Source organism: Callospermophilus lateralis, chromosome 5 (assembly GCF_048772815.1).
Source record: "Callospermophilus lateralis isolate mCalLat2 chromosome 5, mCalLat2.hap1, whole genome shotgun sequence".
Lineage (NCBI taxonomy): Eukaryota > Metazoa > Chordata > Mammalia > Rodentia > Sciuridae > Callospermophilus > Callospermophilus lateralis.
Window position 1 is genome coordinate 37,440,593 of NC_135309.1, and position 24,797 is coordinate 37,465,389.

Below are 24,797 nucleotides of genomic sequence, written 5' to 3' on the forward strand. Positions count from 1 at the left end.
ATACAAACAAAGATGTTGTGTTTGCCGATAACTAAAAAATAAATATCAAAAAAAATTTTTTTCTCTCTCTCTCTCTTTAAAAAAAAAATAAAACTTATCTCATTCCAGTATTCAATAAAATGAACAAATCACAATTTATTTATTTTCCTACCCATAACTATTTTAAAATTTTTTTGCTGTTACACATCAGTCTGTTTAAAATTATTTGTTTTTTTTTTTTTTTTTTTTTGGTGTGTGTGTGGTGCTGGAGATTGAACCCAGGGCCTTGTGCATGCAAGGCAAGCACTCTACCAACTGAGCTGTATCCCCTTAAAATTATTTTATACATAGAAATTTGGCACTTGAATGAGTCTGTAGGACAAATAAAAATAAGAGATTGCTAAAGTCAAAATAAGTATTCATTTAAAATTTTCATAAATACTACCAAATTGTTCTCTAATAGTTTTTGAAAATTTGTATCCTCACTCTAATTTAAGAAGTGTGGTGGCACCTATTTGTAAATCCCAGTGACTCAGGAAGCTGAGACAGGAGAATAATGAGCTCAAGGCCAGCCTTAGCAATTTAGCAAGACCCTCAGCAACTTAATGAGACCCTGTCACAAAATAAAAAATAAAAAGGGCTGAGGGTGTGGCTTAGTAGTTAAGCACCGCTGGATTCAAAGCCCAGTACAAAAAAAAAAAAGATGACAGCAACGGTGACACTTATTACTCCTCAACCTCATTCAGTACTGTGTATTATTGAACTTTTTTACTATCTAATAAATGATTAGGATAAAATGTAAATATCTACATATAGATATATAAAAGTCATCTTGATAATTTTTTTTTTTTTTCTCTTTTAGGTCTTTCCATTCATACTTTCCATGGGAACTTCTTCGTTAGGTCAACAGACTTACTCTCTTTGCCCAATGTCAATCCTGATGCTGGGTATGCAGTACAGATGTCAGTAGAAGAAAGTCTTACTGACACTCAGTTGGTTTCTTTTCAGTCAGCACTCTTGTACACATCAAGCAAAGGTATATTTTTTGTTTGCTTTAATTATCATAAAAACCATGAGCTCTATCCTCTTAAGAGAGAGTATTGTTAACTGTGTGCATAATATTAAAGTTTTTTGATGTGGTACTCTGTGGCCTATAATAAACTTTTCTTTGGAGGGTGGTTTTTTCCTTAAAAAAATTTTTTTTAGTTTTAGGTGGACACAATATCTTTATTTTATTTTTATGTGGTGCTGAAAATCAAACCCAGTACCTCATGCATGCGCGCTACCACTTGAGCCACATCCCCAGCCCCTAGGGAGTTTTTTTTTTTTTTTTTTAAGCCAAAAGAGTATTCCCAATCATAAGAGCTATGTTTCTGTTATTGGTAAAGCCAACATGTTTGGCTTTAGTTTTCTGAATGATTTTGTTTCATTCTATTTTATTTTGGTACTGGAGATTGAACTCAGGAGCACCCAGCCAGTGAGCCACACCCCCAACCCTTTTTTGTATTTTATTTAAAGACAGGGTCTCACTGAGTTGCTTGGCACCTCACTTTTGCTGAGGCTGGATTTGAACTTGCTATCCTCCTGCCTCAGCGTCCCTAGTTCCTGGGATTCGGGTGTGTGCCACCACACCAGGCTTCCTAAACAATTTTATTTATTCATTTATTTCACAGATATTTATTGAGAATCTCCTGTGTATTAAACACTGGTTTTTCAGTTGAAAAATTCCTTTATATAACCTAATTCTAATAGGCAATCAGATAGTAAACAGGATAAATAACAGTTGTTCTTTCAAGATAGAGTAGACAAGAAAGTTCTCACAGAAGTGATATTTGAGTTAAGTTTTGAAAAAACTGATGATAAAACACTTTTTTTTTTTGTGCCACTGAAAATTGGACCAAGGGTGCTCTACCACTGAGTTATATCCCCAGCCCTTTTTATTTTATTTTATTTTTAAGACAAGTGTCACTCAATTGCTGAGGCTTGCCTCTAATTTGTGATCCTCCTGTCACTGGGATTACAGTTGTGCATCACCACACTTGGCTTTTTTTTCTTTTGAGATGGGGTCTTGCTATATTTCCCAAGTTGGCCTCAAACTTCTGGGCTCAAGTAATTCTCCCACCTCAGCCTCACAACTAGCTGGCGTTACAGGTACATACTATGACACCTGACCATCAGAAAACACTTTTTTTAAGTTGTGATTTATTTGTTCCTAATTAATTTGTAATTTGTGTTTTAACCTAATCTGATGTGGGGCATGTTAATTTGCTTTTTTATTTTAAAGATTTTTTACTCCTAACCTCTGTTAACATTCTCCTTAATTTTGGAGGAGACTTTCTGTGTTATATGTATTCAATCTTTATAGTCCCTCCAAAATTTATGGAAAGTATGAAGTAAGGACACTTTAATAAAAACCTTTAAGAGGAATGTTCTGTATGATTATAATTAATATGACACACTATAAATGTAAAGTAAGATGGATTTCTGTCTCTAGGTACCATTTTTTTATTTGACAAAAAACCCAGCTCAGTCCCTTTTCTGTTCATTGTAAAAATTTATAATTGATATATGGTAAAAGACAATTATTTTTATTTTGTTTTATTTTTTCGGTGGTACCCAGGATCAAACCCATGGCCTTTGTGCATGCTAAGCACATACCCTGTTCCTGAGTTACTCCACAACTAAATGCACCTTTTTCTTTTGTTTTTGGTTGGTTTGTGTTGATGTCACTTGTTTGTTTGCAATGCTGGGGATTGAACCCAGGGCCTCAAGTATGCTAGGCAAGTGTTCTACCTGTGAGCTACATCACTGGCCCTTTTTAATTTTATTTTGAGTCTAGCCTGTGCAACTTAGTGAGATCCTGAAGGAGAAAGGTGGCAAGATTCAAACTGGTATTAAACTCTTTGGGTCTCACTAAGTTACCCAGGCTAGACTTAAACTCATGATTCTGCCTCAGCTTCACAAGTAGCTGGAATTACATGTGTACACCACTAGTTCAGTTGAATGAACCATTTTGAATGTAAAATTCGAAAGTTTTGACAAATGAGTCATGTAACTATCACCATAATAAAGACATAATTGGTTCCATCATTCCCAGCATCACCCTTTGCTTTTGTAACCATTCTCTCTCCCATCCCCAGCCTCTGGTAACCACTGAGAGTTTTGTCTTGCAGGAGTGTCAAAAAATGGAATCATATACAGGTTGAGCATCTCTTATCTGAAATGCTTAGGACTAGAAGTGGTTTTGATTTAGAATTTTTTTCAAATGTGGATATATTTGCATATACATAATGAAATATCTTGGAAATAGGATCCAAGCCTTAACAAAATTTATATTTCATATACAACTTACATACAAAGATTTCTTTCTGCGATTAAGAAGTATAAAGTTTTTCTAAACTTTAAATGTCAAAAATAGGCTAAAATGTCCAAAAGTAGGCTATAAAACAATCTAAAGTAGTGATGTCTTATATATATTAACTCAGAAATTTTATTGCAAAAGAAGTAACCAGAAAATTTAGAAAGGAGACTTATAAAAACCTAGCATACTTATAACAAATTAAAATTTTTAAAAATTTAAAAAAAAAACCCTAGCATACTATCATTTAAATACAATCCCTGTTATCTATTTTGTAATAATGTGAACAAAAAAAATTTATAGTTGAAAAAAAGCTTTGATTTTCACCAACTCAGATTTTTATAGGTCTCTGCTTCCTATAATCCTACTTGGTTAAGTTGAAATGAGTTTAACATAATCTTTTTTGTATATAGTTGTGCCTTACTATTGTGTGTTTTCCCAAAGGTGAAAGAAGAATTCGTGTCCATACTTTGTGTTTGCCAGTAGTTTCGACTCTAAATGAAATCTTTCTTGGAGCTGATGTTCAAGCAATTTCGGGGTTATTGGCCAATATGGGTAAGAGTTGTTATCACTTATAAATATTTTACAAGTAATACCATTCAGCAAATCCACCTAATTTTGTTTTCTTTTACGTAACTAACTTTACAGGTTTCAATGTTTGGGTGATTGTAACTATTTCATTGAAAAGATCTGCTGCTATGATTTCACCCATTGCAGTTTACAATTCCATTATTTTTAGAAAGTTTACAGTTATAAAGTCATCATCACAATCTAATTTCAGAACATTTTTATCACCCAGAAAGAATCTCATGCCCATTAGCAGTTAGTGCCCACTCCTTCCTCCATCTCCCATTGACCTTAAGCAACCACTAAACTATTTTCTATTTATATTTATGTCCTTTGAACTAAAATAACTATATCTAACAGAATAGTTAATATTAATGCTTAACAAATTGTCGTGTGTGTATATATACACAATGGAGTGTTACTTAGCTATTAAGAAGAATGACTTTATGACATTCGCCAGTAAATGGATAGACCCGGAGACTATCATGCTCAGTGAAATAAGCCAATCCCCAAAACCCAAAGGTCAAATGTTTTTATTGATATGTAGAAGCTAACCCACAATAAGGGGTAGGGGTAGAATAGAACTTCAGTAGATTAGACAAATAGGAATGAAGGGAAGGGAGAAGGGTTAGGGGGAAAAAAAGATAGTGAGATGAATCTGACATAATTTTTTTATATATATATATGAATACACCATGGTGTTCTCACCACCATGTACATCCACAAAAATGGGGTTCTGATTAGAATAAGATATATTTCATGGTTGTATAATCATATCAAAATGGATTCTACGGTCATATGTTAAAAAAAAAAAGCAATAAAATAATGAAAAATTAGTGCTTAATAAGGTGGTTTTTTGGTGGTGGTTGGTGGTCGTTTTTTATTTTTTTATTTTTTGGTGGTACTTGGAATTGAACCCAGGCCCTTGCTAGGGAAGTGCTCTGCCACTGAGCCATACCCCCTAGTCTCCTTCTTGATATTTTTTTTCCTCTTTTCAGGCATAGAGAGTTTAATACCAGTTTGATTCTTGCCACCTTTCTCCTTCAGGAAAGACTTTCACAGGGCCCATTTACTTCAAATTTAAATCTACTTTATAACAGGAATAGTTACTGTTTTCTGAATTTCCTGTTGGGAAAATTTTCTTTCATCGAGCCTGGTAGAGGATCCAGTCCTTATTTTAGTCTTATTATGTTATCAAAATTTGAAGATCATGGGGTGGACATGGTGGCAGATGCCTGTAATTCCAAGACTTGTGTAACTGAGCATAAGGATTGCAAGTTCCAGGCCAGCTTGGGCAATTTAGCAAGACCCTATCTCAAAATTTTAAAATAGCTCATTTTTAGACTATGTTCTCTCATGAATTTTAATCCCCAGTACTGCAAAATACAAACAGCGGGCGTGGCACTGCATGCCTGAATCCTGGTGGTTTGGGAGGCTGAGGCAGGAAGATCACAAGTTCAAAGCCAGCCTCAGCAATTTAGCAAGACCACCTCAAAATAACAGTATGATCATTATTATAATAACAGTAATAAGTATCAGGCAATATTTATGGATTTAAAAAGAAATCTTCACAATAGTTGTTTTTTTTTTCTTCTTTTCTTTGTGTGTGGTGCTAGGGATTAAAACCCAGGACCTCATACCCATTAAGCTTCACAATACCTTTTGTATATGTTAGTTCTGGTACCATATTTGGTTGAGCCAGGTATGCACATTTTTTCATGTTTTGTCATCTTTCAAATCAGAGTTTATCTTGAGTTGATGAAGTGTTAAGAGTTGCTTTTGATAATAATATTTTTGTTTCCAACCTACATGTAAATTTTGGTCATAGCATTTAATAACATCATTAAATGTGTTTTTGATACCACATGGATTGATTTTGCTTGCAGGTTGAGAAGTCTTCAAAACAATTACATTATTTTTAGTATTAAGAAAAAAAATGTTTTTGGTATACAGAAACATGTATAGACAGTGGCATAATTGCTGGGCATAGTAGCGCACGCCTGTGATCCCCATGGATAGGAGGCTGAGGCAGGAGGATTCTGAGTTCAAAGCCAGCCTCAGCAACTTAATGAGGCACTAAGCAGCTCACTGAGACCCTGTCTCTAAATGAAATATGAAAAAGGGCCGGATGTGACTCGGTGAGTGGTTAAGCACCCCTGGGTTCAATCCCTGGTACCAAAAAACAAAACAGTGACATAACTGATGATGAAAATTTGTCTAAATAATTTTCTAAAATAAAAACTCCATGTGACAGAAAAGCAGCCTCCCTTTTCTATTTAATTTCAGGGTTTTTCCCTTTCTCAGTGGTATAAACTAAAATGGTGGCTTAATCAATTTAATAATGAGTAGTTTTTCCATTTTACGAAGAAAGGAATGTAGGCTCAGGAGGGTTGAGGTACTTGTCAAACTGGCATACAGCTAAGAAAACGGCAGATCAGGGCTGGGGTTGTGGCTCAGCAGTAGAGTGCTTGCCTTGCACATGCAAGACCCTGGGTTCGAAGTGGAATAAAGATACTGTAGCGCGCTCGCCTGGCATGCGTGCAGCCCGGGTTCGATCCTCAGCACCACATACAAAGATGTTGTGTCCTCCAATAACTAAAAAAAAAATAAATAAATATTAAACTTCTCTCTCTGTCTCTCTCTCTCTCTCTCTCTCTCTCTCTCTAAAAAAAAAAAAAAGAAAGAAAGAAATTTCAAAAGAGGTTAGCTTGATTCTCCAGAGCATACTTTTATCTGTAAATTTTGGCTCATTATGTTTATAATAAATCAGAGAGAGACTCAATATAGTTTTAAAAAGTTACCTTATCTATGCTTACAGTGCAGTTGTTAAATTTTGTCTTGTCTCTTGTCCCTGTCCTTACCTCAATTAGCTGTTGACAGGTCCATGACTGCCAGTCTGAGTGACGCCCGAGATGCTCTAGTGAATGCCGTCATTGACTCTCTTGCAGCTTACCGATCTTCAGTCTTAAGTAACCAGCAGCCTGGACTCATGGTTCCTTTCTCTTTGAGACTTTTTCCACTTTTTGTATTGGCTCTCCTTAAACAGGTAAAAAAACAAAACCAGAAACTAGCACAGTGAAAATGACAAAAGCCAAAATTTTTATTATGTGAAACACTAAACATTATTTAACTTTATGTCAGTTAAATTTTCTGAGGATAGGGACCTGACCTCTTATTTGAAACTTGAAAAGATTTACAGCCAAAGAAATTTAAGAATAATTGATTTAAAGCAAGTGCCTTGAGCATAAGAGATACTAAACATTAAAATGTTATAAAAAATTCAGTTTTCCAAAACATGAATTGTATATTTTATTTCTAGCACAAGAAGACCCATGTACTCCATGTTCTCACTTATACCTGGAACCTCAAAAAACAAACAAAAACAGAAAACAGAATGGTGGTTACCAGAGACTCAGGGGTGAAGGGGATGGGGAAATATTGGTCAAAGTTAGACTGGAGGAATAAGCACATGATAGGTGTTGGATATGAACCAGATGGGGTGATATATGCCTGCAATCCCAGAGACTTGGGAGGCTGAGGCAGGAGGATCGTGCATTTGAGGCCAGCCTGAGCAGTTTAGCAAGAACCTGTCTCAAAACACTGCTAAAGATGTAGCTCAGATGTAGAACATTCATGGATTCATTTCCAGGTACTGGGGGAAAAAAAGTATTCAAGATCATGGATTATTGTGTATTAGTCAGCTTTTTGTCCTTATGTCCCAAGTATACAACAAAAACAACTTAGAGGAGAAAAAGCTTATTTTGGCTTATGGTTTCAAAGGTTCAGTCTCTGTTGGGCCAACTTTATTGCTCTGGGCCCAAAGTGAGGCAGAACATCACCTCAAAAGGCAGAGGATTACCACATGACAGCCAGTCCAAGGGGAAAGGGCTGCTGGGAAAACTCTTCTAGGACACACCCAATGACATACCTCCTCCAGCCACATCCCATCTACTGCAGTTACCACCCACTTAGTCCATTCAAATAAGGATGAACCTATTAGGTTCTAGCTTTTATGGTCTAATCATTTAATCTCTGAATATTCCTGCATTAACACAGGAGTTAGGTGTTGAGTTTTCTTTTTGGTACTAGTGATTAAACCCAGGATTGCTTAACCACTGAGCCACATGTCCAGTTGCCTTTCCTTTTGTGATCCTATAGCCTTTTTTTTTTTTTTTTAAGTTATAGGTGGACACTGTATCTTTATTTTTTATTTACTTATGTTTTTATGTGGTGCTGAGAATCGAACCCAGTGCCTCACATGTGCTAGGCAAGTGCTTTACCACTGAGCTACAACTCCAGCCCCCTGAGGCACTTTTTATAGCTTTATTTATAGGATTTTTCATTTGACTTATTATTTATGTCTCCCCTGCTTGTTCTTTGTACCTTCTTTACCTCCCCCAAGAGAAAGAACTCTAGGCTGGTGGAATAGGCTTATTTGTCCCGTGTCCAGAATTATACTTTAAGTAAACTTCCCTTATAGATTTTTATTTTTATTTTATTTTATTTATTTATTTAGGTTCTGGAGATTAAACCTAGGGATGTTTTACCACTGAGCTACATACCCAGCTTTTTTTTATTTTGAGACAGAGTATCACTAAGTTGCTAAGGCTGGCCTTAAACTTGTGATCCTCCTGCCTCGGCCCCCCAGGTTTCAGGGATTACAGGCATGTGCTACCAATCCCAGGTCTTATAAATTTTTATTTAAAAGCTCATGTTAAGCCAGGCACAGGATAACAAATTTGAAGACATCCTCAGCAACTTAGCAAGACCCTGTTCAATCTCAAAAGAGAAGGACTTGGATGTAACTCAGTGGTAAAGTGCCCCTGAGTTCTATCCCCAATACCAAAATAAATAAAAACCTAGCTTCATGTTAATGCTTTTTATTAAAAGCACTGATCAAAGACTGCTCTGGATCTTATTAATTTCTGTACTTTTTCACTTCCCTAGGTCTACCTGTATCCTGGTATGGTGGTGTATGCCTGTATTTCTCACAGTTGTAGGAGGTTGAGTTAAGAGGATCATAAGTTTGAGGCCAGCCTCAGCAACTTAGTGAGACCCTGTCTCAAAATAGAAAATTAAAAGGGCCAGGGATGTGGCTCACTTGTTAAGTGCCCCTAGTAGGTTAAATCCTTTGTACCAAAAGAAAAAAAAAAAGATCTGCCTGTCTTGTATATATGATTTCTTCCAGGTGAGATAGGGAACCTACTATTCCTTAATTGGGATGACTTTTGAACCAACAAGACCTAATAGTAACAATTTTAAGGAGGAAAAGTTTATTTGGGGGCTCATGGTTTCATAGGTCTCAGTCTGTAGATGGTTGACTTCATTCCTTGGGTCCTGATGTGAGGCAGACATCATGGTGGAAGTGTGTGGCAGAGCACAGCAGCTGAGAACATAGCAACTGGAAGCAGAGAGTTTTGTTCAACAAGGACAAAATATATGCCCTAAAGGCATGCCCCCAGGGACCCACCTCCTCCAACCATACCCTACCTGCCAATAGTAACCATTTAATCCCTATCAGAAGATTAATTCATGATTAGATTAAGGCTTTCATAACCCAATCATTTCATATCTAAACTTTCTTGCATTTTCTCATATATGAGCTTTTGGGTGCCATCTCACATCTAAACCATAACATCATCTTTTATTTGTAGTAAGTGCATTTGTTTCAAAGCATAATTTCATTGTTGTTTCCCTCTCTTTTTTACTCCTTTTCATCAACTGGAACTTTTTAAAAACCTTACCTCAAAACTTCATTATTCCCCACAAAGCTGAATCACCAGTTCACTGTAATGCTATTCTTTTTTTTTTTTTTTTTTTTTTTTTAAGAGAGAGAATTTTTTAATATTTATTTTTCAGTTTTCAGTGGACACAACATCTTTGTTTGTATGTGATACTGAGGATCGAACCCGGGCCGCACACATGCCAGGCGAGCACGCTACCGCCTGAGCCACATCCCCAGCCCTCACTGTAATGCTATTCTAGTAAGCAGTTGTCCTCATTTGTATTACCATCGTCATTGTTTGTTTTTTTTTTTAAATATTTATTTTTTAGTTTTTGGTGGACACAACATCTTTATTTTTTATTTGTATGTGGTGCTGAGGTTCGAACCCAGTGCCTCGCGCATGCCAGGCAAGCGCGCTACCGCTTGAGCTACATCCCCAGCCCCTTCATTGATTTTTAAGCTTTGGTACATTGCTTATTTCTTTAACAGTGGAAGAAACAATGATAGCCATCGTCAATTATCACCCAGCATTTATAGAGCACTTAATGGGTCCTTATTTTATCTGTAGTGTAGTGTCATCCTTCCTGTAGTGTTAATCATTATGTCACTTTCTCTATATGGCATATAGAGTGTAGCTACCATTTCTTTCAGTAAATGCTGAGCACATTAATTAGCTTCATAGAGAATAATGAGGTTTTGATGAAAAGGAGTAAAAGAGATGACCCTATTTTATTGATTAGGGAACAGACACCAAGGAGATCAAATAACTTTGCCATGGTTTGTTAATTAATTTCTTAAGACATTTAAATAAACCTATGGTCACCATTTAATACACTATTTAATATATGTATTTTATTTATTTATATATATATATATATTTTTTTTTTTTAAGAAGTGTGTGACTTCTTAAAAAATATTTTTTAAGATTTTTTAAGGGGCTAGGGATGTGGCTCAAGCGGTAGCGCGCTCGCCTGGCATGTGTGCGGCCCGGGTTCGATCCTCAGCACCACATACAAAAAAACAAAGATGTTGTGTCCGCCGAAAACTAAAAAATAAATATTAAAATTCTCTCTCTCTCTCTCTCAAAAAAAAAAAAAGATTTTTTAAGGGCTGGGATTGTGGCTCAGTGGTAGAGTGCTTGCCTAGCATGAGCGTTAGGACCCAGGTTTGATCCTCAGCACCACATAAAAATAAATCCATTGTGTTGTGTCCATCTACACCAAAAAATAAATTAAAAAAAAAAGATTTTAAAAATGTTTTAATATTTTTTAAATATTATTTTTTAAATAATTTACACTAAATCTTCCAATTCTGTCAGAAGATAATCTTTTTACAACTAACATTTACAAAGTTCTATATTTTGTTTTGTTTTTTGTTATAGAAATCATTCCAGACTGGGACAAATGCTCGTCTAGATGAACGCATCTTTGCTATGTGTCAAGTGAAAAATCAGCCCTTGGTTTACCTTATGCTTACAACACATCCCAGTTTGTATAGAGTTGACAATCTCTCTGATGAGGTAAGATCAATTTCCTTTTTTAGTGGCTTTTCCTTGAAGGTTTATAAGCTTAATGTCATATTTAGTCTAGTACAGAATTACGGAAGGAGCTGTTATTAAAATTCTTTATTTATTTATTTATTGCTTGTTAGGTTTATGTAAAGAAATTTTAGAGCCAGGCGCTGTCGCACATGCCTGTAATCCCAGTGACTTGGGAAGCTGAGGCAGGAGGAGCTCAAGTTTGAGATCAGCCTCAGCAACTTAGCAAGACCCTGTCTCAAAATTTAAAAAAAAAAAAAAAAAAAAGCAAGCTGGGGATGGGCTCAGTGGTTAAATGCCCCTGTGTTCAGTCCATGGTACCAAAAAATGAATAAATAACAAACTAAAAAAATGTTCAGTTTAGGGAAGCTCTGGAAAATAGTGTCTCAGTTTCCAAAGACAAATCTCTAGAGCAGATCTAAGAAAGTATGAGATTATCAAATTGACCAGAGAAACCTACTTATTTATTTAAACAAATTGATCTGTATCTTGAGCATGAGATTACACCTGAACACCCTAGGTCAATGTTCAGTGTAACAGTGTCCTTGTATTAAAGAAAAAATATTTATCCAAGTTGTAATGTTTTTGGCTTTTGATAAAAATTTATTGGAGTTAAAGTCATAAGCATGAAGTCATAATCTTTCTGAAATTGTGATCAAGTTTAGATATTGTATGTTGAAAATAGTGTTTTGGTTAAAACCTTTTAAAATGTAAAGAATTTTAGATAACTTAAATTGTGAAATGTGAGGGTTTTGTCTTGTTTTTGCAAATGAAAACTCTTGTGAACATTATTAATTTATATTACAAAAATAAATATATGTATATATAACTGTAGATTAATCCTGTTGGATTAAGTTCAGTTAAGTGTGTTCAATTAAGTAGGCTTTACCTTTTTTTCACATTAAAATATAACATCATGACAAATTAACAAAAATATCAAATGTAATTTATTATGTCTATAATATGGATACCACTAGAGAGAATCTATTAGACTTTAAGATTTAAAGACTCTGCATTAGTTTCATAGTTTCTGAACAGCCTTCTCTATATAGACTAGAAAACAGAGCAACTTCCTTTCCTCACAATCTGAAAAAGACAAAGCTCCATTTTCTTAGTTCACATGTGAAAATCTCTGGGGGAAATTTCTCACTGGGTGTATCAGGGTTATAGTCTCTTCTGCTCCCCACTTTTCCCAAGGTCAGAAATTTCAAAGTACTGTATTACTAGTATTTAGCTAAAAGCCTCATCACTAAAGTGAAAAGAACAGGTCTCTCAAACAACAGGGAGTGCAAGACGGGAGTGATGCTGAAAGCCAAAGCACAGAGTAATAATGTCCTCTACAAGTACACTCTCTTCCTGTCCTTATTTTCCACACTTAATTTTGTTTATTGTACTTAATTTTTGAATTCTGATGTTTTTGTGCTTTTGAACATTAAATGAATTAGTATATGTAAATCACTTAGAACAGTGCCTGGCCATAGGCACCATATAGATCATAACTATTATATCACTACCTCCACCATTATTAGCATTGTTATTATCATGATCTTTATCATAATTAAGCATATTTAGGAGTTGGAGATGTAACTCAATGGTTTTAGTTTTTGGTGGACACAATATCTTTATTTTACTTTATGTGGTGCTGAGGATCAAACCCAGTGCCTCATGCATGCTAGGCAAGCACTCTACCACTAAGACACAACCCCAGCCTATTGTCACATTTGTTTTTAAAGCTAGTTAAGATCAGAGATTAATTTTGGCTGGGTACATTGTCATCCACCTACCATCCCAGCAACTCAGGGAGTTTGAGGCAGGGGAATCACAAGTTTGAGATCAACCTCAGCAACTTAGTGAGGGTCTAAGCAATAGAGAGAACCTGTCTTAAAAAATAATAAAAAAGGCTGGAGATGTAGCTCCATAGTTAAATACTCCTGCTTTAAATCACCAGTACCAAAAAATTAATAAGTTAATTTGGAGTTGGGCGCGATGGCACATGCCTATAATCCCAGTGGTTTGAGAGGCTGAGACAGGAGAATCGCAAGTTCAAAGCCAGCCTCAGAAACTTCAAGGCACTAAGCAACTCAGTAAGATCCTGTCTCTGAATAAAACACAAAATAGGGCTGGGGTTGTGGCTCAGTGGTCGAGTACTCCTGAGTTCAACCCCCACTATCGGAAAAAAAAAGTTAATTTGGCTTTCTTGGGATTCACAGTGGCCTTGTTTAGGTAAGTGGTAAATATTTCTGTATCATCTTCATATTTAGTTGTGAATAACTATAATTTGCCTAGTAAGACCCATACTCTTAGAGGTAATGTTCCTTTTTGTTGTTAATTGTGACTGTATTTTCGGTACCTGAAAGCCTTAATCTTTTGTTTAATTCCCCAGGGAGCACTCAACATCAATGATAGAACCATACCTCAGCCTCCTATCCTTCAACTCTCTGTGGAGAAGCTGAGTAGAGATGGGGCTTTCCTCATGGATGCAGGCTCTGTGAGTAGTTTGACAACTCTTGACCCCTCTTCCTCTAACTAGTGTATCTTTTTTAGCATTTGGCTTCATTCCTCTTAATATTTCTCTTCTTGAATAGATGACGTACTCTTTAACCTACATATTCCTGTTGGCCATTTGTTGCCTTCACAGCCTCTGTTTTATGCCATGCATGAAATGTCTCATCCCAGTAAATACTGAATTGTTATTAGTTCAGTTACAGGCTGTACATCACTAAATATACTCATCCTTTAGATCTTTTAAAGCATACTAAGTGGTAGTGGTAAAGGTGAGTGAATAAACTATTAGGCTACCTCTTAAAATAATTTTATTCCTTTCACAGGTACTGATGCTTTGGGTTGGAAGAAATTGTGCACAAAATTTTCTCACCCAAGTTTTAGGAGTTCAAAACTATGCATCAATTCCACAGACTATGGTAAGATGCTTTTATTTTAGTGATTACAGATGACTTAAAGGATGCTTCACATGTGACAGAAATATGAGTATTCTATTTTGAAATCAAATTCATATTGTGTATTTCTCCAAATGAGAAAATAAACCTGCATTATGTTTCTTTCAAACTGTAAATACTCTCATTTTACATTTTTGTCTTGTTTGTTTGTATTTTGAGAGTAGGTCTTGCTCTGTTTCCAAGGCTGGCCTTGAAATCGTGAGCTTAAGACATCCTCCTGCCTCAGTCTCCCAAGTAGCTGGGATTACAGGCGTGCATCACCATGCCTATGTTTTGATGGCATTCTTTGTCGCTTTGCATTATTGATTTGTCTATTCTTATGTGTTTAACACAGTATTCTATTTTGAGGAGAAAGCATTGAATTTAGTTAATGATCAAAAAAGGATTTGCTGCAAATGGCATTAATGCATTGTGACATTTTTGGTTTTGACAAGTGATTTCTTATTTTTGGCAAGATCTTTTAAGCTGCTGCTTTGGAGAGAGAATTAAACTAATTTGCTGTGCTGGTTTACATAACAAATAATAGGTGGTCATTGTTGGTTGAATTAATGTTAATTATTGAAAAAAGTAATAATGGGACTCTTGTCTGTCACTAATTGTGTGTTTTTGGACAAATCACTCAGTAATCAGATTTGTAAAATAAGAATGCTCTTAGTCAGGCATGGTGGTGCATGTCTGTAATCCCAGCAACTCAGGAGGTTGAGGCAAGAGGATCACAAGTTTGAGGCCAGCCTCAGCAATTCAACAGAAACACTCTCTCAAAATTTAAAAATTAAAAAGAGTTGAGGATATAGTTTGTAGCTCATCAGTAGAGTGCCACTGGGTTAAATCCCCAGTACCGTGGGGAAAAAATTAGAATGTTTTTGCTTATGGAGGAATGATTGAAATAACGCATGATAAATCACTTGTAAAATGGATAGCTTTGAATTATGAAGTTAGAATTAATAATAGATCATTTCGGGGGGGCTGGGGTTCTGGCTCAGCAGTGGAGCTCTCACCTTGCACGTGCAAGACCCTGGGTTCAATTCTCAGCACCACATAAAAATGAATAAGTGAAATGAGGGTATTGAGTCCAACTACAACTAAAAAATAAATATTAAAAAAAAACACACTACTGGGGTTGTGGTGCAGTGGTAGAGTGCTCGCCTAGCATGCATAAGGCACTGGGTTCGATCCTCAGAACCACATAAACGTAAAATAAAGATACTGTGTCTACCTAAAACTAAGAAGTGAAATAAATATTATTTTTTAAAAAACTATTAAAAAATAATAATAGATCATCTCATATAGGGTCATTTTTCAATCCCTACTGCCAGTTTGTATCCAACTTTTATATATCAGGGTTCTATGACTGTTCATAGATGTCATTAGGGGTTTCATACATTTAAAAAAAGATTTATGTCAAGATTATAGCTAGGGCCGGGTGTGGTGTTACACACCTGTAAATCCTAGTGACTTGGGAAGCTGAGGCAGGAGGATCTCAATTTCAAGCAACTTATAGATACTCTGTCTCAAAATAAAAAACAAAGGGCTGAGAATATAGCTCAATGGTAAAGTACCCCTGATTCAATACTTAGTACTCCCTTCCCCCAAAAAAAGATTATAGCCAGGATTAGCAGTAGCTTTCAAGCCCGGAGCAAAACTACTGGACTAGATGACCAGGTACTTTAAGTAATGAAGCAATAAAGAATCGTGATCTTTGTAATAACCATCTGAATGAACCAATTAATTCTAAATATCATAATAAAATGAAGAGAAGAGTTAAGCAAAATATACCTAAGTAGGTCTGCACCTGTTTTTGTAATTAAGGTTTTATTGGAACACAGCCATGCCCATCCACCTATGTGTTGCCTCTTATCTGCATTAGTATAACAGCAACAGAAACAAAATGAACTCCAAGCCCAAAGTATTTAGTGTCTGGTGCAACAAAATCACCAGGTACTTAATAAATGTGGTTGTTATTTGTTTTGTTTCCTGATACTGAGAAGTGAACACATGTTGGGCAAGTGCTCTACCATTGAGCTATATCCCTAGCCCCCACCTCTTTTTTAATTAGACTAGACTTCATTAAATTGCTCAGGCTGGTCTTAAACTTGAGATCCCCTCCCACTTCAGACTCCCTAAATAGCTAGTATTACAGATGTGTGCCACCAATCCAGCAACATTAAAATTTGAGGAGTACTATAGACCATACATTAAATATATAATTAGAGTATATTGGTTTTATTTAACAGACAGACCTTCCAGAACTTGATACACCAGAATCTGCCAGAACAGTAACTTTTATCTCCTGGCTTAGAGAGCAAAGACCATTTTTCCCAGTACTTTACATAATAAGGTAAGTCAAAATTTTCATTTGTAAAACAATTTGGCCTTGCAAGAACCTGTTTTTTTGAATCATAGATATATGTGGCCTAATCCTAATGCTTAAGCAAACCTCTTAAAAGAATATGGAATTAAAATTAAAACATTCCTTCTAAAAACTGGAAAAAGACAGGGATGCCCTTTTTCATCACTTCTGTTTAACATAGGTCTTGAAACACTGGCCAGAGCAATTAGACAGATGAAAGAAATTAAAGGGATACACATAGGAAAAGAAGAACTCAAATTAGCACAATTTACCAACGATGAAATTCTGTACCTAGAAGACCCAAAAAATTCCACCAGAAAACTTCTAGAACTAGTAAATGAATTCAGCAAAGTAGCAGGATTCAAAATCAACACCATAAATCAAAGGCATTTCTGTATATCAGTGACAAATCCTCTGAAAGGGGAAACTACCCCATTTACAATGACCTCCAAAAAAAAAAAAACTTGGGAATCAACCTAACAAAAGAAGTGAAATACCTCTACAATGAAAACTACAGAACACTAAAGAAAGAAATTAAAGAAGACCTTAGAAGATAGAATTCTTGGATGGGCAGAATTAATATTATCAAAATGACCATACTACCAAAAACATTATACAGATTTAATACAATTCCAATCAAAATCCCAATGACATTCTGTTGCTGTGGGTCTCTCGGCTACACTCAATCTCGGCGGGTGTCGGGGATGCGGAGTCAAAACACAAGACACCTGGAGCTGCTGAGAGCAGGCAGGTGACAGACCTCCAATCGACCTCCTGCAAGCTCATTTAATGCGGAAGTGATTACAATTGATGGACGCATCCTCCAGTCATACATAAGCAAACAAGGTATATAACATTTAGAAACCAAGCATCTTAGGATTAATACCGCACTATGAGGAAGCTCTAAATATTGCTACAAGGTGGAAAGCAGACTGGTAGGATTATTGTCCCTATGAAAAGAGGTCGTTTTGAGTTGGGGGAATCATGCCCTGAGGCCCTTGTCTCTCTATTCCTGGCAACGCTGACCTCAATCACTGAGGATGTGGTTTCTCAGAGGCTCGCTAGAGCAGAGCACCCCACCCTGCAGGTGTTCCTGTTAGGCCTGTAGGAGCATAGGTTTTCCTAGCACTCGAAGCTGCTTGTCGTTGTGAGTTGCAAACCTAAAGTTACTCCCACATTTCCTCCCTTTTTATTAAATTTGTAGCCAAAGGAGAACCGTGATAAGAGAAGGAAAGGAAAGAGAAAAGTGAAGAAAAAAGGGAAAAAACTATAGGCAAAGAGGCATGCGGAAGAGAAGGGGGAAAACAAGAAAAACATTCTAACAGCCCTTTCCTTCATCTGCCCTTTCCCTGTGGTCCAACATAAAATTAGAAAGCAAATCCTGCTGTGGCGGGTGGGCAACTGCTATTGGCCAGGTCTCTGTCTGCTACCTGGGTCCCGATATGAGCTGGGCGTGGGAAGCAAAGCAGCCATGGGGGCAGGAGGACTCCCTCAGAAGGGGTGAAGGTTCAGGCCCCTGCAAAGTTGGGGGGGTGAGGGTCTGTGCCCCACCTCTGTTGGCCCCCAAGTTCTGTCCTGATGGCCCCTCTGCAACTGTGCCTGTCTTAGGTTGTTCCTTCCCTGAGGAATCTTACCCGTCTCTGACTAACCAGCCCTTCTCCAGGGCCAAATAGGGTGATGTGAGGTGTGTGAGTGAGGGAGAGGCATTGCCCCTGAGAGGGTCAGTTCTCTATCTCCTTGGTAGCCAATGTCCCCATGGCCTCCATGCCCAGCATCTGCCTTAGGATCCCCTCACCTGCTGGCGGGGCCCTGGCTCTGGTCACAGGTTTGGGGGAACCCAGGTTTCTTCTCCAGGGAGGGCCCTGCTCACAGCACTGGGTAAGAGAGACATATGGCATGGTACCAGCCTCCAGGAAGTTTCAACCTCAGCATGGACAGGAAAGTCCAGGCTGCAGCCTTGGACAAATGGCTTGTGAGAATAGTGTCCCTCTTGGTATAATGCAAGAGGGGTCATCAAAGGACAAAGAGGAGAAAGGCCCATCTCAGCAGGAAGTCCAGTTAGGGAGGACTTTCTTAGCCCAAGGTAACCCCATGGATGGGGAATATACAAGATCCCTCCCAGTCAAATTAGAAATGAGGAGGTGTCCTTCCTGGACCAATAGGGTAGGGAGATTCTAGAAAAGGCTGTGTTCAGGAAGGAAGGAGAACTATAGAACCACAGAACCAGCAAACAGTAATCAGGTGAGAAAAAAGAAGGGATATTGGGACAAAGCTGAGAGACACAGACAAAAAGGGAGAACCGTGGCAAGATTTTGGACCCAATCCCCCATAGAAAATTGGCCCTTAGTTGGTATCTACTTAAATCCAATCATAGCTACCATCCACACAGCTGAAGGAGACTCCTTATTCTCCTTTTGACTTTCCTTACATGCATAAGCTATCATAGCTTGTTTAGTTTCTATTTTGTTGAACCTTTCTTGGAAGCACCTTAAAAAAACATACATTAAAACAAGAAGAGCAATGCCAGTGCCAGCAAGGATCCAATTAGCAGAGTGAATTAAAGCTGACAGTTTATCCCATAGCCGCTGTAGAAATGAGGGGTTAAGAATTAGATTTGCTCTGGTTTCGTTTAGGCTGAGAATCTGGGAATGCAGCGTCATAGTGAAATTTCTGAAAGCCATATCCCAAGGTCCCTTAAGTCTATTTGCTAGCTCAAGCTGATCTTCTGTTACATTTTTTACTGAAACAGTGGTTTGGCAAACATACAGAAATTGAGGACTGCAAAGTACTCTGACATTTAATTAAAGCATATAAATTTTTTCATCAGTAAGGTCAAACTGTTGTTGTAACATAAAGATACCTCCTTGCAAGTGCAGGTTTAGTTGCTCCTGGGTGATCAGGGCCCTGGTGGAGAGCTGCACTACTTGATTAATGGTTGTAGCATCTGTTGTGGATTGGGTCAAAGCTATACCAGTGGCGGTAGCAGCTGTAACCGCCACAAGGGAGGCAGCAATAATAGCAGTGGTAATGCCAAAATCTCACCTAACTCTGGAAATGGAAATATCTTTTGTAAAATGAACCTCTTGAATGGAGGACTCATCCTCTGTTGGGAACCACAGCATGTCGGGTATTCTCATTAGCACTGCTGTCTTAATAGAGGAGTTCCAACAATTGGTCAACTCACAGTGGGAATTATTACAATTAACACAACCATTTTTGTGACTTTGAGTGGAGGTTACAAAGAAGAAAGATGGCTTAACACACACATGACCTCGAGTAGCATAGGTAACTGAGGGATTTTCAAATGGCATCCATGGTGACAATAGGGCTGACATCTTTACATTTGTAAGTGCCACATAATAATTGTTTGCCTAATTGTAAAAAATCTCCTGACAGTTTTTCTTTTGTATTTTGAGTATTTGTTATCCATTCTGTATGTCTTTTGAAAAGTACTGTATTTGATGAGAATTTTATTTTTTATCCTCCTCTTAAGTAGGGCCTGGACCCTACTTAAGGTAAGCTCATCAGAGAGGAAATAGGGTCGGGAGAGGTGGAGGTAATCTCTCCAGGAAATCCCCCTTAAGGGTATGTTCTCACTGATATTTTAAAATCTTTTCCATGGGCACTGCTGTAAGAAGGGTTGAGGCCATGAATGCAAATCCCTAGCGTTCGTGGGCATGGTAACACCAGCTGGCAAGTCCTTGGTAGAGACCACTCTTGCTTCCCCTTCCAGGGAAAGGGGCCAAAAGCCCATGAAACCTCCTCTTCCCTACTCCCAAAGGATGTCATTATGAAAACAAATTGTATGTTTACATACTTTGTTTGCATCTGAGACATTATTCAGGATGGTAAAGGTCCATGTTGACTAACTGAAAGTGATAAATTCCAAGGATGTTGTGCTATTGGGTCAGAGGTCACAGGGCTTGGGATGAGACAATAGTGGCAAACAAAAAGGCAAGACAGTATCATCTAGACCAACAGGTAAAAGGATCCCAGGAGACGGAGCCCCCATCCACCATGTATGTACTTTCGGGCTGGTGACAAAATAATGCACAATAGCATATAAATGCAAAATAGCATATAGAGAGCCTTTGTCTGCATTGATGCATGAGAAAGGAAAAGTTCAGTTAAAGTCTCAGCAACAGCATGAGTGGTTTTCACCCCGTTGGGTGTGATCCTTCCGGTTAGGTGCAGGAGAGCGGTGAGTGCGGCAGTTTCTATTGTGCCTGTGAGGACAGTAAGCTTTATGACAATGTCCGTCTGGGGGACTCCTGCTGTCCTGAGTTTTGTCCTTGGGATGTATTCTGCAAGATTTAAGAGAGAAGTATGTGCAACATTCTGATCATGATTACATGGGTGTGGATTGCTCTCATGTTTTTTTATTTGCAGTGGCATGAGTATTTTGCTCATTGAAGGGTTTTTACCGCTAGGTGGCGCCAAAGGCCATCTGCTTTGCAGATAGCTGTCTGTGAGTGACAATTGGGGGCCATGCTTTGAAGTATGCCCACTTTGATCAGACAGGCCAGCATAGGGCCTTGAGTTATTAGGCTGTTAGGCAGAGGCCCTTCTTTCCACATACTTTACTGTTAAGCACTCACCTGTGAGTTGCAGGCTATAATGGCCCACATGAGCATGAAAAGAGTACCAGGGCTCTGGTCTCCAGTGGGTGACATGCTCATAGCTTGATCTGTCAGGATTTTAAGATCAACTCATGTTATTTTGTGTGTCCTCCAGTGGAGGGGGGGGGGTCGCGATGATTTCCTCCTCTCCTTTAGGCTCATTTTTCGGAACTTGGATGTCAATGACTGGTCTGACATTTCTTGCTGGTACCCAGATGGGAAAATACAGATGAAGCCTCTACCCTGGGTAATTAAAGGGTGTGGCCCCTTGCATGCATTGGTAAGTGGATCTCTCCACCGTACCTGGGGGACTGAGGCCAGGGAAGGAAAGGAGCCCCAGTGCTTATATGCAGGGCTTATCCCATTTGAGTCAAAGGAAAGAAAATTGAGGGCAAAGAGAGCATATGTCAATGCAAGGTGAGGATCTGAGAATGTATGAGTACTCTTTTGTTTTTTTTTGTTTTTTTGTTTTTTTTTTTTAGAGAGAGAGAGAAAATTTTTTAATATTTATTTTCCAGTTTTTTTTTTTTAAAGAGAGAATGAGAGAGGGAGAGAGAGAGAGAGAATTTTTTAATATTTATTTTTTAGTATTCGGCGAACACAACATCTTTGTTTGTATGTGGTGCTGAGGATTGAACCCGGGCCACATGCATACCAGGCGAGCGCGCTACCGCTTGAGCCACATCCCCAGCCCACTCTTTTGTTTTTGTAATGTGTCCTCAAGTGTCTGGTTAGTCCTTTCAATTATTCCTTGCCCTTGTGGGTCATAAGGAATGCCTGTTATGTGGGTAATCTTCCAGGACACTAGGAAATTCTGAAATTCCTGTGAGGTATAGGCTGGTCCGTTGTCTGTTTTTAGGGACCAAGGAACCCCAAGCATTAACATTGCTGCTTTCATTGCCTTTATGGCATTTGAGGCTTTCTCTCCTGGTTGTGCCATAGCATGTGTACATTTGGAGTAAGTGTCCACAATAACATGGACACACTTGAACTTACCAAAGGAGGGGATGTGAGTGACATCCATTTGCCAAATTTTATTAGGGGAGAGGCCTCGGAGGTTTACTCCCTGTGGTTGCAGTGGTCCAAGTGGTGCCAGAGGGACGCAATTTTTGCAGGTTTGAACTAGATGCTTGCCTTGTGTCATAGAAGGTCAGGAAACAAGGCCTTCAAATATTTGCAGACATGTGAAACTTAGTGTGGAGTATTCATGCTTTCTCCAGGAAGTCTAACGATAGTGTGTTGCAGAAAATAAATTTATCCACTGGAGAGTTGCCTGTGGCAATTAATTCAGGAAGCCCAGTATGGGATCTTCTTACATGTGAGATGAACCATGGATACTTCTTATTTTCTGTGAGGTTCGAGCTTGGTCAATAAGGCTTACCTGTGGATCTAAAAACTGCACAAAGAATTGCTTTTGCCACCTGGACAGAGTATTTACTGTCTGAGAAAATACTAATGGCAGTATCTGAGCTCATAATGAGTGCCTGTATTATTGCCCTAAGTTCTCCCAGCTGTACTGACCGTGAGTAGCGATCCACATGGGAGATGTCCTGTTCATTGGGAATTTTCAGAATAACACCGAAGGTGTGTGTGTTTGTATCGGTGAACGCACATGGTGCCGATGGTATGTGGGGAATGGGGATATGGGGAATGCATCTTAGGAGTTGTAATCTCCATGTTTGGAGATTACAAGGTTTGGAGCAACTTATCAGGGGGGAGATGGCTGTCAATCTGTCCGGGAAAGTCAGACAGTAAAGTTTGCAACAGAGTATTATTCTGTAAGAGTGTTGAGACCTCTGTGTGTGTTAATGACAACACCAAGGTGTCTGACTCTATGTGAAAAATCTTGTTATAATAATATCTTATGATTAACCCTACCAGAAGAATGCTCTGTAGCTTACCTGTGATCTTGTGATATTCACTCCAGGACAGATGCACTCAATATAGGGGTCCGTGGGCCTGCCAAATAACACCGAGTGGTGCTCCAGACGTTATTAATATTATCTCCTGTAGGGGTTTTGACTGGTCATATCTATGGGTCTGTAACCTTGAGAGGCTGTCATTGATCATTTGAACAGTTGTCTCTGCTTGAGGGGTTAGTTTTATTTTTGAGGAAGGATCATCTCCTTTTTTCAGTGAATCAAACAGAGGGGTGAGTGCATCAGGAAGTAAACAAAGGAAAGGCTTGAGCCAATTAATCTGGCCACATAACTGTTGTAGCTCATTAAGTGAGTATTGAGACCTAATAGTCAAGGTAGGCCTAAGAGGTTGTATTTTTGCAGCAATCTCGTAGCTCAAAAACTCATATGGGGCAGAATGTTGTACTTTGTCAGTGGCTATGCAAAGGCCTAGTATTTGGAGATTGTCCATCAGCCTCTTAAGGCAAATCTGCAATTTGTCAGAATCTGCGTGAGTAAGCAAAATGTCATCCATGTCCAGGCAATGTGTGTAAGGGGCCTGGTCACATGAGAGACAAAGACCTGACATATGGGAGGGCTATTTTTCATCCCTTGCAGGAGGACTGTCCATTGATATCTCCGGGAGGGTATCATGGTGTTAGGTTCCCACACTGTAAAAGCGAAAAAGGGTCTGTCCTGGTGTGCTATAGGGATGGAAAAGAAGCAATCCTTGAGGTCGATAGCAACAATAAGATAGTTGCTTAGGATGCTGGCTGGAGGAATACCTGATTGAAATGAACCTGTCTTTTTCATATGTTTGTTAATTGGCCTCAAATCTTGAAGAAATCTATGTTTCCCATTTTTCTTGGGGATTACAAAGATAGGCATATTGTGTGGGCTTGGTGGAGGGTTCAATATGCCCAAGATCTAATTGTTCCTGAACTACTTGCTTACGAATTGTTAATTTGGGTAATAGTATATGCCACTGTTCCACCCAGATATGATCTGTGGTGTCCCATTCCAGGGGGATGGGATCAGGTTTAGAGGTCAAGGGAACAGTGGCCTTTAGAATTGGGGGGCACTGGTCTTCTTGATAGCCCTATCTTGTCATGTATCATTATTTCATCATATAAGGCTTTGTCATCAGTGTTTTTGACAGCATCCATGTCCTCTAGGATGTCCCTACTCCATAAGGTGTTAGGGACTTCTGCAATCAAGGGATGAAAGGCACCCTTCTCTCCTTCCATGTCCTGCCACATGACAGAAGAGATAACTCCTAGTGGCCTGGAGCCCACCAATGCCTTGTATATTGGGACCGGGCTCTGTCTTCCACTTCTCATCTTGGATACTGTATTAGGTGTAATGGAAACATCAGCCCTTGTGTCTACTATGCTTTTAACAGGAGTACTGTCAAGCATAATAGTCATTCTGGGTTTGGTTCCAAATGGGTAACGTCTAGCAAATTTGCGGGCGTCTGTTCCCTCTTACTGGTGAGGCTGAGAGTTGCCCCAAGGGGAGTTTAAAGGCCGGTAATAACCCTTTTTGCATCTAGGGCAGGGTGTCTTGGGGCCAGGGTGGCTGCCATTCTTGGGACAGTACCATTTAATGTGGCCTGGCTGATTACAGCCCCAGCAAATGGGATCAGATCTTGGTTGGGAAGGTCCATTGTTCTTTTTTATTAGTAGCTTGTTGATAGCAGCTGTTAAAGCCGGAATGGGCCCCGAGAAAGGGGATACTTCTTTAGTAGCAGAAATCCACTTGGAGAGGGATTCACTGCGGATGGGGGCAATTGCAGCCCTAGTTTCGG

The 24,797-nt window shown here is 38.5% G+C and overlaps 1 protein-coding gene across 3 annotated transcripts in view; it reads left to right on the forward strand.

The window, feature by feature from the left end:
- The window catches only part of Sec24a (SEC24 homolog A, COPII component), an 87,348-nt gene that overhangs the window by 46,855 nt on the left and 15,696 nt on the right, over window positions 1-24,797 (forward strand). For all 3 annotated transcript variants that reach the window (XM_076856497.2, XM_076856496.2, XM_076856498.2), the window contains exons 16-22: window positions 842-1,015; window positions 3,782-3,892; window positions 6,775-6,950; window positions 11,011-11,148; window positions 13,550-13,654; window positions 13,995-14,087; window positions 16,358-16,461. In XM_076856497.2, the coding sequence (XP_076712612.2) occupies window positions 842-1,015; window positions 3,782-3,892; window positions 6,775-6,950; window positions 11,011-11,148; window positions 13,550-13,654; window positions 13,995-14,087; window positions 16,358-16,461 (901 nt within the window). The remainder of the gene's footprint in view (window positions 1-841; window positions 1,016-3,781; window positions 3,893-6,774; window positions 6,951-11,010; window positions 11,149-13,549; window positions 13,655-13,994; window positions 14,088-16,357; window positions 16,462-24,797) is intronic.